Below are 19,633 nucleotides of genomic sequence, written 5' to 3' on the forward strand. Positions count from 1 at the left end.
AGTCATAGAACAGCTGAGCATTATTTATCTATAGCTGAAGATTCCCATGATGTATGTATGAATATCAGCTGCTGCTGCTTCTCACCACCATGGTGGGGACCTGAAGATCCGGTGCTCATGGCACTGTCACTGTGACTCTCCTCCCTATCTGAGGGCACAGTTTGTACTTCAGAATGGTGGGGCTCCCCCTCTCCTTCTTAGCCCACGAAGCACTTTGGTGACCAGTAAACCCTGTCAAAAACAGGCTTTCTGTATTCTTCTCCACTCAGATTGCCCCAAGAGCCCATCTCTCCTTTTAAACTGGCTTCCTAAATCCAGCCATAGATTATAAGCAGGTATTTTACTGCTTGACCCTGGCACTTGGTGTATACCTTTCTTTATAACACTCATCAGATTGAATCTTGCGTGATTTAAATGCCCCCGTAAACTATTTAAGAGCAGGGTTCATGTCATTTGTTTCTGTATCCCCATCACCTAGCACAGTGTCTGGCTGTGGCTCTCTGTAAATATTCTGGAATGAATGTATGAATATGTTAAGTAAAGAACAGTGTAGTTTTCCATATTTTCCTTTGTTCATGAACTCCCTTATACACACATCTCTGGTTCATACCCTAGTTTGGTCTATATTCTAGGCACTAACTTTATACATATAATTTTTTGTGTGTGTGTGTGGTACGCAGGCCTCTCACTGTTGTGGCCTCTCCCGTTGCAGAGCACAGGCTCCGGACGTGCAGGCTCAGCAGCTGTGGATCACGGGTCCAGCCGCTCCGCGGCATGTGGGATCCTCCCAGACCAGGGCACGAACCCGTGTCCCCTGCATCGGCAGACGGACTCTCAACCACTGCGCCACCAGGGAAGCCCTATACATATAATTTTTAAAACATGCTAATCATGCCCATTTATTTTATTATTTCTGTTTTACACGTAAGAAAGTTGAGACTTCAGAGAGTTTCTTTCCCATGCTCAGGTAGCTAATAAGTAGCTGAAGTTCTTAGCTAAGGGTTTAAACCCCAGTCTTTTTGAGTCTCATTCTATCTTTCCCCTCACTATAAGGCAACGGTTCTCAAAGTGTGGACCACAGGCCCCTGAGTGTCCCTTAGACCCTTTTAGGGCTCCACAGGTCAAACTATTTTCATAAAATACTGACATTTTGGCCTTTTTTTTTTTTTTTGACTGTGTTGACAATGCACCTTGACGCAAAGGCACTGGCACAGTAGTCATTGTATTCTTTACTGTCAGGCACTTACAGTAAAAACATCAACAAAACAGTCTACCTTTAAAATGTCCTGATGAAGCTATAAAAAGTAATTTTGTTAAATCTAGACCTTTGAGTGCACATCTTTTTAACATTATGTGTGACAAAGTGGAAAGTTCACACAGAGCACTTTTGCTACATTGCAAAATACGATCTTTGTCTTGAGGAAAATTATTGGTGTGATTGCTTGAGATGTGAGCTGAACTAGTTGTTTTTTTCCTGGAACACCATATTTACTTAAAGAACAACTGACAGACAAAACTATGGTTATTAGGTATTTGACAGAAATTTTTTGGCAAATGAATTGAATGAGCCTAAAATGTCCAGGAAACCAACTAGAAGTATTTATTGTCAATGATAATAATGGAGCTTTCAAGAGAAAGTTAGAATTGTGGAAAACTTGTATCTGCCATCACGAATTTGACAGTTTCCCAAATACTTATAAACATTTCTGATGAGATTGATGGTGATGTTAACAAAGAGACTTATCTAATAAGGTACAATTAAATGTGTTAATGTTTGGAAGATCTAGATTTTCTAAAAGGTGAATGATGTGACAATGCATAAGTAGAGGATCCATTCAAAATGCAAGATGGACCAATGGATTTTAATATAACAGAGTATGAAAAGTTCATTGATGTGGTTTAAGAAACTACAGCTTGTCAAGTTTGGGTATAGTATTTGAGAAGAACAGCCACAATTATCCCAAAAAAGCTATTAAACCACTCCTTCCTTTTTCAACTGACATTTCTGTTTGAGGCCAAATTTTCTTCATATACTTTAATCATAACAATATGTTGCAAAGAATTGAACACAGAAGTGCATCTGAGAATCCAACTGTCTTCTATTAAGCCAGACATTAAGAGATTTTCAGAAACAGAAAACGATGCCACTCTTCTCACTAATTTATTTTTGTCTTTTAATATATACTTATTTTTCATTAAAGTATATTATTTATGTTAACATACACTAGGTTTTAAATTGCTATTTTAAAATGAATTACATTCATTTAAATTTTTTTCTCAGTTTTTTTTTTTTTTTTCTTTTTGGTCATGCCGCATCGCTTATGGATTTTTTTTTTTTTTGCGGTACGCGGGCCTCTCACTGCTGTGGCCTCTCCCGTTGCGGAGCACAGGCTCCAGACGCACAGGCTCAGCGGCCATGGTTCACGGGCCTCCTAGCCGCTCTGCGGCATGTGGGATCCTCCCGGACCGGGGCACGAACCCGTGTCCCCTGCATCGGCAGGCGGACTCTCAACCACTGCGCCACCAGGGAAGCCCGCTTATGGATTTTAATTCCCTGATCAGGTATTGAACCAGGGCCCTCAGCAATGACAGCACGGATTCCTATCCACTGGACCACTGGGGAATTCTCAGTTTTAGTTTGTTTTTGTTTTTGTTTTTTTGCGGTACGCAGGCCTCTCACTGTTGTGGCCTCTCCCGTTGCGGAGCACAGGCTCCAGACGCGCAGGCTCAGCAGCCATGGCTCACGGGTCCAGCCGCTCCACGGCATGTGGGATCTTCCCAGACCGGGGCACGAACCCGTGTGCCCTGCATCGGCAGGCGGACTCTCAACCACTGCGCCACCAGGGAAGCCCAGTTTTAGTTTTTAATAAGGTCAATATTGATAGGTAGCTCAGAACAGTAAAATTTCTTTGGGGGTCCTCAATCATTTTTCAGAATGAAAATGGGTTTCAAGAGAAAAAGTTAGGGGACAGCTGCAGAGGAATGCACACGTGACAAGAAGGACCAGGAGCCAGACACACTGGCTGAGTGCTTCAGAGATCCCTTCTATTCACAGTCGACAACAATGAAGTGAATCATACACTCAAGCTTTCCTTTCTCAGTAATTTTTGCGGTTAAAGTGACCCAGGCTTAATGTTATTGCGAGTTAAAAACTGGAGCCCAGAAAATGAAAGGAAGAAAGAAGACTAGTCTCTCAAATTTCCTTTGCTGCTGCCCAGCAAGATTTCGCCTACCAGAAGCAGCAAAGGCTTAAGCAGTGCCATTGACACCAGACACTTGAACAACCCAATGTAGCAGAGTCAAGTTCATCCCCCAGTGCACCAGTCGGGTCTTGCGCACTGTGTGGGACCTTGTTTACTTCATGCTCTCTTTCTGTTGTTGCACAGCAGGTAGTGTCATTTACGTATTCTTTGTAAAGTAGTTGTCATTTTAGCACATGTCTGGGTGGATTACCTCTGCAGGCCACTGTAAAACAAAATGAAACAAAAAGCCAACGCAGGGGAAAACAGGCTGGATGACGCACATTGTGTTGGGCACATGGAAAGTGCCACCTGCTAGTTGTTAAACCAGATTAGTTGCACTTTAGTGATTGTATCTCAGGGCCTATAACAGTGTCATCTTAGCTGACCCAAATAGCCAATGATCCATGCTCTCAACTTACATGTTTTTGAGGAAAAGCACTTATGTGATTGCTTGAGATGTGAACTGATTTAGCTGCTTTTCTCATTCCATGAAAAAACACCATATTTACTTAAAGAACAACTGACAAACTATGGTTATTGGGTATTCGGCTGAAACTTTCTTGAAAATGAATGGAGTGAGCTTACACTGAATACATTCATATTGATGAGTGGCTTTTAAAGTGTGTTAGTGTCGGGCATACACAACCCCACCCTCGGGAAGTACTCTTATGTCATTTTGCACGTAAGTCTGATTTGGCTCAACCAAACCATGAAGCATTGATGTGTACACAGGAAACCCATAACAATAGATCACAACAAAGCCTTACATTTCTTCCCAGTGGGAAATGTTAGTTCTTATTGGACAAAAACACTTAGGACAAAAACATGTGGTTTTGTTGGCCTCTGTGCCCATAAAAAAGTGCTATGTGCCTAGTGGCATTGGGGTAGGCTTACAGAAATTAGAGCATTTTCTAGATACTGATTTTCCATAGTTCATTCCCATTTCTCCCAACAAATGTTTACCAAGCACGTATTAAGTGCCAAGTATTGGAGTTACAAATTTCAATGAGACTGATTTCAGTTAGTTACTCGGGAGAGGAAGATTTGTAAATAATAACTATACTTTTGGGTAATGAGTGCCATACATAAGTGCAACCAAAGCATGAAGAAGGAATGATTCATCCCTTCTTCCAGGTGTTTGCAGGCCTGAGCTACAGGAGGAGTAAACTGGACTGGAGTTTGAGGGCATTAAAACTCTTGAACAATCTCATGAAATAGATGAACGAGTATCAGTGGATGCCCACTCTGGACCTGTTGGAGCTTGGGGTGAATTCTTAATGGCACCAGGCCAGCTGAACTAGATTAGGGTTGCAGAACTTTCTGAGCCACCTGTTGATCCTTTTGTAGTGATGGCAGGACACTGTTTATCTCATCATGCTGCAGCGATTTCCCCCCCTCTGTTTCTTTGTGGGCTGCCTCTTAGCAGAAGAGCTCCCTCCATGAAACCAGTGCAGAGATTTTTTTTTTTTTTTTCGGTATGTGGGCCTCTCACTGTTGTGGCCTCTCCCATTGCGGAGCACAGGCTCCGGACGCACAGGCTCAGCGGCCATGGCTCATGGGCCCAGCCACTCCATGGCATGTGGGATCTTCCCGGACCGGGGAACGAACCCGTGTCCCCTGCATCGGCAGGCGGACTCTCAACCACTGTGCCACCAAGGAAGCCTGCAGTGCAGAGATTTGAAGAAGGATCATTCTGTGTAGGAATAGAATTGTTCCTCACTCCCTCAGCCAGTTGGCTTCTTGACATCTCAAAGGTTACTCCCAGTCCTTTGATCAAAGATGTGACTGTATTGTCATTCATGGTCCTTGTGAACTATGATATATAACATCTTTGTCTTCAGTCAGGGGTGTAGCTGACAATCAAGCCACTTGTATTAAGTGGCAACAGTAGTCACCTCTAGCATGACCAGTAGCCATCCCATAAACAGGTCTGGCAATAAAAGAAGAGCAGCAAAAAGGTAACCATCACAGGATGGTTCATTTCCTGTGTTAACCTGGCTAGGCCACAGTGTCCAGATATGTGGTCAAATATAAGCCTAAATGTCCCTGTGAAAAATATTTTTAGATGATATTAACATTTAAATCAGTAGCCTTTGAGTAGCAGATTACTCTCCGTACTGTGGGTGAGCCTCATCTAATCAATTGAAGGGTTGAAGAGACAAAAGACAGAGGTCCCCAGAAGAAGAGGAGATCCTGCCAGCAGACTGCCTTTGAACTCAAGCTGCAACATCAACTGTTCTCTTGGTCTCCAACCTGCCGGCCCACTCTGCAGAGTTTGGACTGGCAAGCCTCCACAATGACGTGAGCCAATTCCTTAAAATAAATTTCTTTCTCTATCTATATATACATCCTATCGGTTCTGTTTCCCTGGAGAACCCTGACTAATACAGTAAATTACCACAATTTTGAAAAATGGGGTAAGAGACGGTAATGTGGGGAGGGGCTTAGAAGATCTGTGTGAAGAGCATGATTTGGTCCGTTCAGCGCCAGGGTGTGCAGATGTCTTAGGAGCTCTTCTGCCCTTCACTTGGCTGAACCCCTATTGAATTTGTGCCCCCCTAGCTGCCCAGGGACTTCTCTAGTCACCACCACCCCCCCCCACATTCTTTTCCTTTTTCCTAGATCCATTTAATTAAATTTAAATTTATGTACCTCCCCAGTATGTTATAAAGTGCTTATAAGATTTCATAAAAATTTAGCATTGGGAAATTAATGAAATAACTTACAAAACTTTTTTTTCATCCAGTTTTATTGCGATATAATTGACATACAGCACTGTGTAAGCTTAAGGTGATTTGCCTACATACATAATGATTTGAGTTACATACACTGTGAAATAATTATCACAGTGTTTGGTGAACACCCATCATCTCATGTAGATACAAAATTAAAGAAGCAGAAAAAAATAGTTTTCCTTGTGATGAGAACTCTTAGAGTTTACTCTCTTTCATATAGAACTCATAGCAACGTTCATTATATTTACCATGCTGTACATTACATCCCTAGTACTTATTTATTTATTATTACTATTTTTTAAAAATAAATGTATTTATTTATTTTATTTTTGGCTGCACTGGGTTGGTCTTCATTTCTGTGTGCGGGCTTTCTCTAGTTGCAGCTAGCAGGCTTCTCATTGCAGTGGCTTCTCTTGTTGCGGAGCACGGACTCTAGGCGTGCGGGCTTCAGTAGTTGTGGCACACAGGCTCAGTAGTTGTGGCATACGGGTTCGGTAGTTGTGGTTCACAGGCTCTAGAGCGCAGGCTCAGTAGTTGTGGTGCATGGGCTTAGTTGCTCCACGGCATGTGGTATCTTCACGGACCAGGGCTCAAACCCGTGTCCCCTGCATTGGCAGGCAGATTCTTAATCACTGTGCCACCAGGGAAGCTCCCTAGTATTAATTATCTTTTTTTTTTAAGTGAAAGCAAGTTTATTTAGAGAGATACACATTCCATGGACAGAATGTGGACCCTCTCAGAAGGTGAAAGCAGATCTTATTTATCTCATACCTGGAAGTTTGTGCCTTTTGACTGCCTTCATCCAATTCCCCCTCCTCCCACCCTCTGCCTCTGGGTACCACAAATCCAATCTCTTTTTCTATGAGTTTGTTTGGGTTTTTTTGAAGTGTACTTGACCTACAGCACTATGTTAGTTCCTGTTGCACAACATAGTGATTCAATATTTCTATACATTTCAAAATGATCACCACTACACGTCTAGTTACCATCTGTCACCAGATAAACATATTACATAGTTATTGACTATATTCCCCGAACTGTACACTTCATACCCATGACTCATTTATTTTGCAGCTGGAAGTCCACACCTCTTAATCTCTCTCACCTATTTATTTCTTCCCCCCACCTCATCTCCTCTGGCAACCACCTGTTTATTCTCTGTATCTATAACTCTGTTCCTGAAAAACTATTTTTTTGCCCAGGGGAAAGAGAGTCAGATGAAGGAAACAGGCACTACAAGAAGAAAGATACAAAGTCTTTTGGATCTTTGTTGCAATCTCTCTGTACTATTTCCTGTTAAGAAGTTTTTTACACTCATGGTCTGCTACCCTCAGGTCTAGAATGTACTCATATTCCATGGGGATCTTGAGAATCACATTCCTAAGAGAAATATGCTTTCCTGATAGTTTAAGAGGCTTTCAGAGCAATCCATAAGGCCTAGAATCTCAAGCACTGGGTTTCCTGTTCACGGATACCTGTTCCTTCCATATTACCTGGGAGAAAGGAAGACCAGAGGAGGACCAGCAACCAGAGGCAGACATTTTCCTGGGATCCAACTTCAGATTCCATGATGAGCTTGAAAAAGTTTCCTAGGGGTGGGGTACAAGTGAGGGAAACTGGAGGTGTGTTAGACAAGCCAAGTGTAGCTTCTGCATTAAAGAGCATCACTGACAACCCCAGAAAGAAGGAAATGTAAAAGATATCCATTAACTGTAGTCAAAACACATTATAGTTGGATTTCAGCCATGCCTCCATGACTGTGAGATTCGTAGCAAGCCTCTGTCCATATGCTGTAATTAGGGTCCAAAACAGACTCCAACAGTCCTGTAGGAACTATTGCTTCTTATCTGCCGCTTCCAATTTGCTAACTTCGAATGTGAGCTGCTTGTCCCGACACATAGAATGCAGTCAGGAGTCTCAGTTTCACATCTCAGCTCACAAAAAGAGATGTATATAATAAATACCTTTATTTTTTTGTAACCATAACTATTATTTTGGGTCCCTATCCATATAAGTGGGAGATATTTAATTGCAGCCAATTCAGGATTTCCATCTTTTACCCCTAGGCTTGTGCCTAAACTTAACAGCTGAGGTCCCATCGGCTCCTGATGTCACGTGTCCTCACAAGCATCCTCTGAAACATCCATCTGTCTGTCTGGTCCCTTGTTGTCATTCTGTGCATTCTGATGTGGAGACATTCTTTTTTTTTTTTTTTTTGATAGATCTTTATTGGAGTATAATTGCTTCACAATACTGTGTTAGTTTCTGTTGTACAACAAAGCGAATCAGCCATATGCATACATATATCCCTATATCCCCTCCTTCTTGAGCCTCCCTCCCACCCTCCCTATCCCACCCCTCTAGGTCGTCGCAAAGCACTGAGCTGGTCTCCCTGTGTTATGCTGCTGCTTCCCACTGGCTGACTATTTTACATTCGGTAGTGTGTATATATGTCGATGCTACTCTCACTTCACCCCAGCTTCCCCCTCCCAACCTGTGTCCTCAAGTCCATTCTCTATGTCTACGTCTTTATTCCTGCCCTGCCACTAGGTTCATCAGTACCATTTTTTTTTAGATTCCATATATATGCGTTAGCATACAGTATTTGTTTTTCTCTTTCTGACTTACTTCACTCTGTATGACAGACTCTAGGTCCATCCACCTCACTACAAGTAACTCAATTTCATTTCCTTTTATGGCTGAGTAATATTCCATTGTATATATGTGCCACATCTTCTTTATCCATTCATCTGTCGATGGACACTTAGGTTGATTCCACGTCCTGGCTATTGTAAATAGTGCTGCAATGAACACTGTGGTACATGTTTGTTTTTGAATTATGCTTTTCTCAGGGTATATGCCCAGTAGTGGGATTGCTGGGTCGTATGGTAGTTCTGTTTTTAGTTTTTTAGAGAACCTCCATACTGTTTTCTATAGTGGTTGTATCAACTTACATTCCCACCAACAGTGCAGGAGGGTTCCCTTTTCACCACACCCTTTCCAGCATTTATTGTTTCTAGAGTTTTCGATAATGGCCATTCTGACCAGTTTGAGGTGATATCTCATTGTAGTTTTGACTTGCATTTCTCTAATAATTAGTGATGTTCAGCATCTTTTCATGTGCCTCTTGGCCATCTGTATATCTTTCTTGGTGAAATGTCTATTTAGGTCTTCCACCCATTTTTTAATTGGATTGTTTGTTTTTTTGATATTGAGCCCCATGAGCTGTTTGTATATTTTGGAGATAATCCTTTGTCTGTTGTTTCATTTGCAAATACTTTCTCCCATTCTGAGGGTTGTCTTTTTGTCTTGTTTATGGTTTCCTTTGCTGTGCAAAAGCTTTTAAGTTTAATTACATTCCATTTGTTTATCTTTGTTTTTATTTCTGTTACTCTAGGAGGTGGGTCAAAAAAGATCTTGCTGTGGTTTATGTCAAAGAGTGTTTTTCCTATGTTTTCCTCTAAGAGTTTTATAGTGTCTCGTCTTTCATTTAGGTCTTTAAGCCATTTTGAGTTTATTTCTGTGTATGGTGTTAGATAGTGTTCTAATTTCGTTCTTTTACATGTAGCTGTCCAGATTTCTCCAGTACCACTTACTGAAGAGGCTGTCTTTTCTCCATTGTGTGTTCTTGCCTCCTTTGTCATAAATTAGGTGGCCGTATGCTCGTGGGTTAATCTCTGGGCTTATTCCTATCCATTTGGCCCCTCAGACCTGGTAGCTTTCTTTGATACTTCTGGGCCATTCTTGGCTTCTTAGGAGTTATTCTCCTCCGCTGAAGACATGCTTTCTTTTGTAGAGTATTGATGTTTCCTTGGATCTCTTTTTTAGTCTTTTTTTAAAAAATTAATTACTTAATTATTTTTTGGCTGTGTTAGGTCTTTGTTGCTGCATGTGGGCTTTCTCTAGCTATGGTGAGCGAGGGCTACCCTTCATTGCGGTGCACAGGCTTCTCATTGCAGTGGCTTCTCTTGTTGAGGAGCATGGGCCCTAGGCATGCAGGCTTCAGTAGTTGTGGCACACGGGCTTAGTTGCTCCGTGGCATGTGGGATCTTCCCGGACCAGGGCTCGAACCTGTGTCCCCTGCATTGGCAGGTGGGTTCTTAACCACAGAGCCACCAGGGAAGCCCCTACATGTCTTTTCATATCCTTTTTATTAGCACGGAATGGAGCAAAGACCAATCTTGAGTGGGGAAGGACATACTGAGGGGAAAAATTTGTATTTCAAAAATATTACCCTGCATTACACTTAAGTTGAGAGTGAAAGTGTGGGAAATGAGAGAGTAGGTTGTCTCTAAAGAGAAATTACCCCAAGAGGAAAAAGAAAGAATTGAGAGATGGATTGGGGACACTAGTTTTTCAGAAAACCAGTGACCTTTCCTAGTCTTTTACTCTAACTCCTACTTGACTTTGCTTGATGGGAATTTTCAGGAGAGACGTATGTTGCTGTTTTGCTATTGCTACTTTATACGTGAATATCAAATATGCCAAGTTTCTAGGACATTAATGGATTTTGTATTGTAATTCAATACATTTTTATTAAATGAATGAACAATAAACAGCCATGGACATACATGGATATATTAAAGCAGCTCAGGGCTACAAGGGCAGAAAGAGCTTCACAAATGTTTCCATTTGAAAGATTGAGTTTAGAAATTAATTGAATTTTTTTTCCCTCAAATGGCACTTAGTAATCTTGGCGACCAGTATTATACATTAGAGAACTTATTAACAGGTCTCAGCCAGGCACTTGGCTATTGAATGTTGACACAGGAGAAAAAAAAAAAAAAAAAACCACACACAAAAAAACAACCAATGAACTCGCAGAACAGTGTTAAGGATTCTGGACTTTAACTTTTTGATTGGAGGTATTACTACTGCAGTGGGCTGACCTGCCAGATGGATCATTAAGATCAAAGGCTATACATTATGATGTTTGCCTTTTAAAAAGTAAATGCTACTCTGAATTTCATAGTTTGCAACTTTCAGCTGGAAGTGACAGCATGGATTCTTGGTATCTGCCTTCATTTCTTTTCTTTGCTGCCCTCCTCCAGGTTTTTGGCTTGGTAAGAAAACAATGTATGGAAAACAACTAGAAAAATTGGGGGTAGTTGATACCGATTATTAAAGAACAATCCGTTCGTTTTTTGTTTTTAAAGGAATTTCAAAGTGTCAGTGAAATAAACGTTTCTTTTTGGTGAGCAGGGACAGGCAGGGTACTGGGAGTGAGAAGAAGACCCACCAGAAGAAAAGTCAGGGACACTGACATAAAGTTATGTTTTATCTTCAGTTTCATTGTTGTGTGACAAGTTTTCTTTTCATAAGACGTAAAATGTGAAATTTGAAAATCATTCCATTTTTACTGTGGAATGTGACACATATTGCTGTTACAGTAATGTGAGACATGATGGAGTGAATGATGAATGTCACGGGCACAGCAAATACGTTTTGTAGCATGGGATTTGTTTTCTGCTTCTTCATCAGGTTAGACCTATCTTTCTACAGTGACAGGTAGTTGGTACCACAAACCGACTTGAGGTTTGTTTTATTTATTTATTTTTAATTTTTATTGGAGTGTAGTTGATTTACAATGTTGTGTTAGTTTCAGGTGTACAGCAAAGTGAATCAGTTATACATATATATACAGCCACTCTTTATTTACTTTTTTTTAAGATTCTTTTCCCATATAGGTCATTACAGAGTGTTGAGTAGAGTCCCCTGTGCTATGCAGCAGGTTCTTATTAGTTATCTATCTTATATAGATTTGTGTATATGTGTGTATGTCAATCCCAATCTCCCAATTTGTCCCTCCCCACCTTATCCTCTGGTAACCATAATCAGGTTTTGTTTGTTTGTTTTCATAATCAGGTTTTAAATGAAGTTTCAAGTGCCTCGGGGGAACCTTTAGTTGTGATTTTTAAATAACAATTATTATGTTGAGCTGATAGTCTGTGAACAGAACTACAGCAGTGAGAACAGGAGATACTATTGAAGACTTATTAAAACTGTAATTATGAACAAATACTCGCTGACTTTTTTCAGGAGGTGTGTTGGCATTCCTCTGTGAGTGTGTGCCTGTGTGTGGCCAAGTGTGAGGCAATCAAGGCTCTAATTAATATCAAAAAGGATGGTCATCATCCAACCAGTTATTCCCATGCTTGCCAAACACCCCAACTGATTCTAGTATCTAGATTCTAGTATCTACAGGTAAGTATTTAAATAAAATTGTACCTTACATTTGTATGACAAAGTTTACCAAGTTCTTTCACATTACATCATATAACCATCATAATACCCAGGCAAAGCAGGCACTGACCGTATTATACAGATATTCTAAGTATCAGGAAGGTGAACTGACTTGCTGTTAGTTGGTGGAAGCAGGAATAAAACCCAGACCTACTGTCTACCAGTCCCATGAGCTTTTTAAACTAGACTTCACTAAGAAATCTCAGGTTTACTTAGTTTATTCCGTTGGGTATGTGGTCTGGGTTTCATTTGATCACCTGTAGCGAATCTATTTTCAGAAGTTTTTTTTTTTTCTTCCACTTGCAAAGTATAGCCATAGATTTTTTTTCTGGAGTATTTGGTATTGACTTTGAAGGTGGAGTCTTGAGAGAAATGTGAAAGTAAACCATGGTTAATGAGGTCTTCAATAAAATTTTCTTTTTAAAGGATCGTGAAAATTATAATAATATTTCAATATTGGGAATAAATTATTAGGTTTTTCAAGCCTAGCTCCATGAATTCTTTAGAATCATGTTCACTTTAAATCATGTTTAAAGTGAACACTTAATTGAGGGCAGGACACTTATGTTCTGCCTTCTTTTCAACCTGTGAAGTTGGTTTCTTGTTGCTTTCACCTTCAAATCCATACAACAGGCTGTTTAATTGTTTATATGAAATGAGAAGACCCTTGGGTCAAAAAGTTATCTTAGACTCTGATTTAGCTCTCTTGGGTATATGCCAGAAAGTTATCCATAATATTAAGGAAAAAAGAAAACCCCACAAATGTTTAGATATAAATTGGAGTCAATAAGACCATTTATGTCACGGGCATCATAATAATATATCTTTTTTTATGTATTTGTTTCCCAGCCAACCCCAGAAATCTTTGGTGAGTCTATTTTGAGTTTTGCCCTATGTTATAGTAAAAAAAGGTTATGTGAATAATAGAACAACAGAACAGAAGAACTTAGGACACATTTAATGCTAAGCACAGTGCATAATTGCATATGCATTATTGCACAATTGCATTGAACTTTGATCAAGCGCTTGCTTCTTTTGACTTATTGAGGAACGTTTTATTGTTTCTGCTCCGGGGTTCCACCTACTCAGCAAAAAAAAAAAAGTGGTGGTATAAGAAAGTCCAAACACAGTGACTGACACATCGGCATCCCATAAAATGCCTACTATTATTATTTTTGTTATTTTGTGTCAAATCAAATGGACCTGATGTCTGTCCTATTCAGTTGTACACTTAGAGACTTGGCCATATTATCTACCCCTTTGCAACTTAAGGATAATTCAAATATAAATTAGGAATTTTGCTTGAGAGTTCCAAGGTACACTATTAGCAAGGAGTATAAATATATGGATAGATTGTACTGGTTTGACCAAATTTAAACATGTGCTTCCTATTTAATCTAGTCATCTAATCTAGTCTTTCAAATTAAGCTTAATATTATATGGAATGACCAATTTCTTATTCCTGAAGTTATTTGGCATACAAGGGACATGGGTAAAACCAGAGTATATATGCAAAAGCCCCATAGCCTCAAGCCTGGCTCATGGAAGGTCTCAATCAATCAATCAATCAATCAATCAATCAATGTATGTTGAATCAGAGCCTTGTACTCTCTTATCTGAGGCAAAAGAACCTTGCTTACTTCTAATTGGTAATTGATAAAGGTTTTCTTCTTTCATAAACACAATGTTCAATGTGTTTTTGTTCTTTTTGTTAAAGATGTAGATGGTGGAATTGACCAGGATATATTTGATATCAATGAAGGTTTGTGGATTTTTTTCAAAATACTTTATTAAGTGGGGAGTTTGAATCCAATTTGATAACACAAATTTTTATCTTCCCTCTTAGATTTGGGACTGGATCTTTTTGAGGGAGACATCAGATTTGATGGGGTGAGTTGAAACAATGCAAGGAAAGACCTTCAATTAACCACTGCAAGCTAAAATAGAGTATCTGAGAATGATGGGACAGCATGGACTTTGTTAAGCCCAACTATCTCTAAGGGTGTAGAATCATAGTTGACACATTTAGTCAATGAATACTTTATACTCTAAGGGATTCATATAATAGTATCATTACTCAGATTTCTGTGTGGTTAAAACCACCAACACTCACCTGGTATGCTTTGGTCTTATTGATCTGACTGATTTTCATTATGGGAACAATATGATATTTTCATTTTTAAATAGAACCTCACTGATTAAAGCCAGTTGAAGCAAAATTAAACTGAATTTGTAAATTCAATGAATCAGGTTTTTACCATAAGAGAAAGGTTTTGTGACTCCTACTCTGACAGCTGAGAATAGTGTTGCCACATAAAGATCTTCCCAAACTATCATAAAGAGTACTGGTTCTTACCTAGCCATCATGACACACAGATGAACACAGGTACCTTACATGTAGGTTTTTTTTTTTTTTTTTTGGCGGTACGCGGGCCTCTCACTGCTGTGGCCTCTCCCGTTGCAGAGCACAGGCTCCAGACGCGCAGGCTCAACAGCCATGGCTCACGGGCCCAGCCGCTCCGTGGCATGTGGGATCTTCTGGGACTGGGGCACGAACCCGTGTCCTCTGCATCGGCAGGCGGACTCTCAACCACTGTGCCACCAGGGAAGCCCTTACATGTAGTTTAAGGGAGCTTAAACATCCCTCAACCCCCACTGTGAACTTCAACTCAAGAAACAGAGCTGCAGTGTCTGAGGTTTAGTCCTTGGTCTGCTCTTCTCTCCTTCTTGATCCTACCCTGTACCAGGGCTTTAAATGTCATCTCTATGCTGATGACTCCCAATGTATAACTCTGGTTCATTCCTTCCCCTGAGCTCCTGACTTGTCTATCCCAATGCTAATCCATCAGTTCCACTGGAATGTCTACGAGATACCTCAAACATAATGTGTCCTCACCTAAACTCTGATTTCCCATACAAGCTGTTCCTCCCCAGTTTTCCCTCTTAGTAAAGTCATCACCACTCCCTCTCCCCATTCCACTGAATAAGTAAAAAACCCAGGAGTCACCTTTGCTTCTTCCGTTTCCCTCACCCCACCATCCACTCCATCAGCAAGTTCTAGCATTTCTATCTCCAAAGTATATATACTCCAAAGAATCCACTTTTCTCCTAATTTATCAGCTTCAAATGCTGCCCTCTTAGAATCTTTTCCACCCTGTCCCTGTCCCCCATCCCCCACAGCAAAGTGAACTTTTAAATAAGCAACACCACCATTTCACTTCCTGGCTTGAAACTCAACAGCCTCCTACCATATTTAGAATAATATCCAGATTTACCCACAGCCTTTAGGACTTTGCATGAGTTAACTCCTGCCTACCTCTCCTCTCATCTCCTCTCTTCTTTGATCTCATCTCCTTAGGCCACGGGCCTCAAACATGCAAAATATACCAAGCATATTCCTATCTCAGAGCAGAGCAACTACTGCTTGCTCTGTCTGGAATGATCTTTCCAGAGCCCCTTTCAATACTGGCTCTTTCTTATCACTCTTATTTCACCTTCAATGTCATCCTTTCAAAGAGTCCTGTCCTGACCTCTTTATCTAATACACTCTCCTAATCCCTTTATTCTTGTCCACATCTCCCTTTTTCATTTCCTCTGCTACTATTAAATATATCCTGTTTAAACTTTTTAAAAAATATTTATTTATTTATTTGCTTGAGTGGGGTCTTAGTTGCGGCTCACCAGCTCCTTAGTTGCAGCTCACTGGCTTGTTAGTTGCAGCGTGTGGACTCTTAGTTGTGGCACGTGAACTCTTAGTTGTAGCATGCAGGTGGGATCTAGTTCCCTGACCAGGGATCGAACCCAGTCCCCCTGCATTGAGAGTGTTCAGTCTTATCCAGTGTGCCACCAGGGAAGTCCCTAGACTGTTTTCTTACATGCTGTTTGTCTCCTCTACTAGATAAGAGCTCTAGGAAGGTAGAGACATTGGTAGTTTGGTTACCAATGGATATCTGTTCTCTTGAACAGTGTTCATTTTGTTGGCTGGATGAATACATTAATGAAACATTATTAGCTTTCTATTATAAAAATTGGGAGGGGGCTTCCCCAGTGGCGCAGTGGTTGAGAGTCCGCCTGCCGATGCAGGGGACACGGGTTCGTGCCCCGGTCCAGGAAGATCCCACGTGCCGCGGAGCGGCTGGGCCCGTGAGCCATGGCCGCTGAGCCTGCGCGTCCGGAGCCTGTGCTCCGCAACGGGAGAGGCCACAACAGTGAGAGGCCCGCGTACCGCAAAAAGAAAAAAAAAAATTGGGAGGGAGACACAAGAGGGAGGAGATATGGGGATATATGTATATGTATAGCTGATTCACTTTGTTATATGTATAGCTGATTCTGCTTTGTTAAAGCAGAAACTAACACACTATTTTAAAGCAGTTATACTCCAATAAAGATGTTAGAAAAACATACTTGATAAAGGATGAATAGACCAGGAAAAAAAATTTCAAATACTTTAAAATTGTTTGAAAACTTTGGCCTAGCTCATGTGTGATTTTTTTTCTGATATTATGAGATCAAGATGATTGAGGTTTTGCTATCACTTCCTTCTTGTATATTTTTAATCTCTAGTATAGGAAACTAGTCTGTGAATCTACCATATTTATTGTCCAGTTTTCCAACAATCATTATTTACATGATTTTGCATGGAGCCTTCTTCAACTTTATCAACAAAATTAATGATAGAAATTAGTGATTTCCCATCAGCCAATCAGAGAATTGTGCATAAGCTGATCACATACCCTGCAACCACCCTCCATCACCTGGCCTTTAAAAATGCTTTACCGAAACACTTTGGGGAGCTTGGGGATTTGGGGGGCCTGAGCCACCCATCTCCTTGCATGGCCCTGCAATAAACCTTTCTCTCCTCCAAACTCTGATGTTTCGGTTTGTTTGGCCTCACTATGCGTTAGGCCCATGAACTTGAGCTATTACAAGGATATGTAAAAATATGAATAATTGAAATGAAATGATAAGATTAAAGGAAATATTAATGCTTGTCTTTCTCCTTATTAAAACAACCAGCAATTAGTGATTTCCTCCTAAAACCTTTGTTATAATATGATAAAAGTAGGCATACACACACATGTGTACATGCACGCACACACACTGGCAATTTGTTTAGGCTGGCTGGGAAAGCTTAAAACTTCCTTTATTTCTAGATTAACTATTGATTGTTTCATAAATTTTTGACTGATAGATTCAATGAATCCTTTCCCACTTATTTTTGACAGGTAAAAGAAAGAAATTCCATCATTGGAGAAAGATATAGATGGCCTCATACTATTCCATATGTTCTAGACGATAGCTTGGGTTAGTATGCACTTTGGAGTGCCCACAACTAATGTATGTTCCTGACAGAATATGATGACAGTATTTCCAAGGGAAGACTCACATGGCCTTTAAGGGTTTTTTTCTTTGTTGTTTTGTGTGGCTAAGTACACTTTAAAAAAAATAAGCAAAATGAAAAATGAACAGAACCTAAATGATTTTGTCTGAAATATTGACTGAGTTTTGACCAATAAAGGGATGAATTCAACCAATATTTATGGAGAGCCTACTCTGTATTGGATGCTTGGGACATAAAGATTAGGGAACTAGTCTTTATTTTAAAGCAGTGGTTTCATATATGTTCAGACTTTACATATGAGTTTGAAACATGAAACAACCAACCAAACAAGACTTTAGGAACTGTCATTATTTTACTAATATTTTATTTGGACAATTGAGGAACTTAAACAACAAGAACCCACTATCATCTTTTATCATCATTTTTTAAATAAAATAAATAATGTTTTAATACTAAAAAGTCAGAAGAACCTAATCCAAAAGAAAGGACAGCTATTCTATATTAGAAATTTATTGTAATGGAAAACTCTAAACATGGTCCCCATTTAGTAAAAATGATATCCTTGACCAGCATCAGTTTAGGAACTGCCATTTGGGAAATTGTTCCTTACATATCATACATTTTGGTAGAGATTCAGATAAACCAAAAGCTAATTATAATAGAATGCAGTAAATGTAATGATTAGTGATATGTTCAAAATGTTATGGGAGCACACTGGAGGACATTTAACTCAACCTAGATATAAAGGCATTCGCATTAGGGAGCAGGTGACCCTATGCAGTAGGGCTGCCATGAAGCTTGTGCAAGTTGTACACCACACATAGGTGCCTGGGGAGGGGGCACAAGTGGGACTGAAATTAAGTTTGCATTATATTCATCAAGAGCATTCATTTCTTTGCATGAAGTACTATTCAGCCCCCTGCCAAGCCAGCACTTGCAACATCTGCCCAGATGAGGTGCCCCTCCCTTTCTTTCTTCCTTTCAAGTATATTTGATTTACAATATTGTGTTAGTTTCTGGTGTACAGTGAGGTGGCCCTGTCTAATTCACAGAAGGGAACTATGGGGGCTAGTGCAGCCTCTGACAGCAAGGGAAGCATGCTCTAGGCAGATGGATCACTATGTGCAAAGGCATGGGGAAAGGAAGAAAACCCCTGCTGGGAAGTAGGTTGACAGAGGAGAGATAATGAAGTTGAACAGGTAGGCAGACTTCAGATTGGGAAGGACTTGAGTCTTCCCCATGTTAAAGAACGTGGTGTGTATACCAGTGGTAATGTGAAGCCGCTAAAGGTTTCAATGCAGAAGTGAGATTGTTATCACTCTGGTTGCAGAACAGAAGATGTATTATCAGTGGGACAGAAAGAGAGTAGGAAGATCTGTTAGACTCTTGAAGAAATTCAGGGAAAGATTAAAGAGTTTCTGAACCAAGACTCTCTCAGTGAGGATAGACAAGAGTGGATAATTCTAAGAGAGGCTTAGGAGACAATTAGATTTGGTGATTGGCTCCAAGAGATCAAGAAGAAGGTGAGTCTAGGGAAAGAAGTGCTAGGGTCCAAGATTATGTCTTAGACAACTGGGTGGATGGTAACACCTTTAACAAGAATAGGGAATATGTCTTGGAGAGGGTAGGATAGAGAAATGTGGTGGAAATTGGTTTTTGGCATGCAGAATTTGAAATGCATCAGGCTCACTGTGGTGGAGATATCATATAATGGCTTGGTGTCTGATCTGGTCATTCAAGATAGAGAAATCTAACAGGGAGTTATTAAGGGTATAGGAGGTGGTTGAAGCTGTGGATATGGATGAGATTCTCACATAGTGCCTTGCATATAATGAGTACTTCATAGATAATGGATCTTATTGGATGACCCAGAAAGACTGTATTGAGTAAGAAGATGGCAAGGAATGGAATTCAGCCTGGGAGAGCAACTTTTTGGAATTGATATAGATGGGAGACCTGATAGAGATTTTTGAGAAGGGAAGATTGGCCATTAAATAGACGAAAAACCAAGAGTAGGGTAGAAAAAGCCAAAGCAACAGTAATTAATAGGATTAGAAGCTATAAAGAGCTTG

General features: G+C 40.2%; 1 protein-coding gene across 1 annotated transcript in view; it reads left to right on the forward strand.

The window, feature by feature from the left end:
* Positions 1–10,977: 10,977 nt before the first annotated feature.
* Positions 10,978–19,633, forward strand: part of MEP1B (meprin A subunit beta) — a gene marked incomplete at both ends in the record, with an annotated part of 57,931 nt that continues 49,275 nt past the window's right edge. Inside the window, 5 exons of the mRNA XM_081252140.1 lie at positions 10,978–11,040; positions 13,070–13,088; positions 13,938–13,982; positions 14,067–14,110; positions 17,446–17,524. Of these exons, the coding sequence (XP_081108266.1) occupies positions 10,978–11,040; positions 13,070–13,088; positions 13,938–13,982; positions 14,067–14,110; positions 17,446–17,524 (250 nt within the window). The remainder of the gene's footprint in view (positions 11,041–13,069; positions 13,089–13,937; positions 13,983–14,066; positions 14,111–17,445; positions 17,525–19,633) is intronic.

This window comes from Mesoplodon bidens, assembly GCF_964165515.1.
Source record: "Mesoplodon bidens genome assembly, chromosome: 13".
Taxonomy (NCBI): domain Eukaryota; kingdom Metazoa; phylum Chordata; class Mammalia; order Artiodactyla; family Ziphiidae; genus Mesoplodon; species Mesoplodon bidens.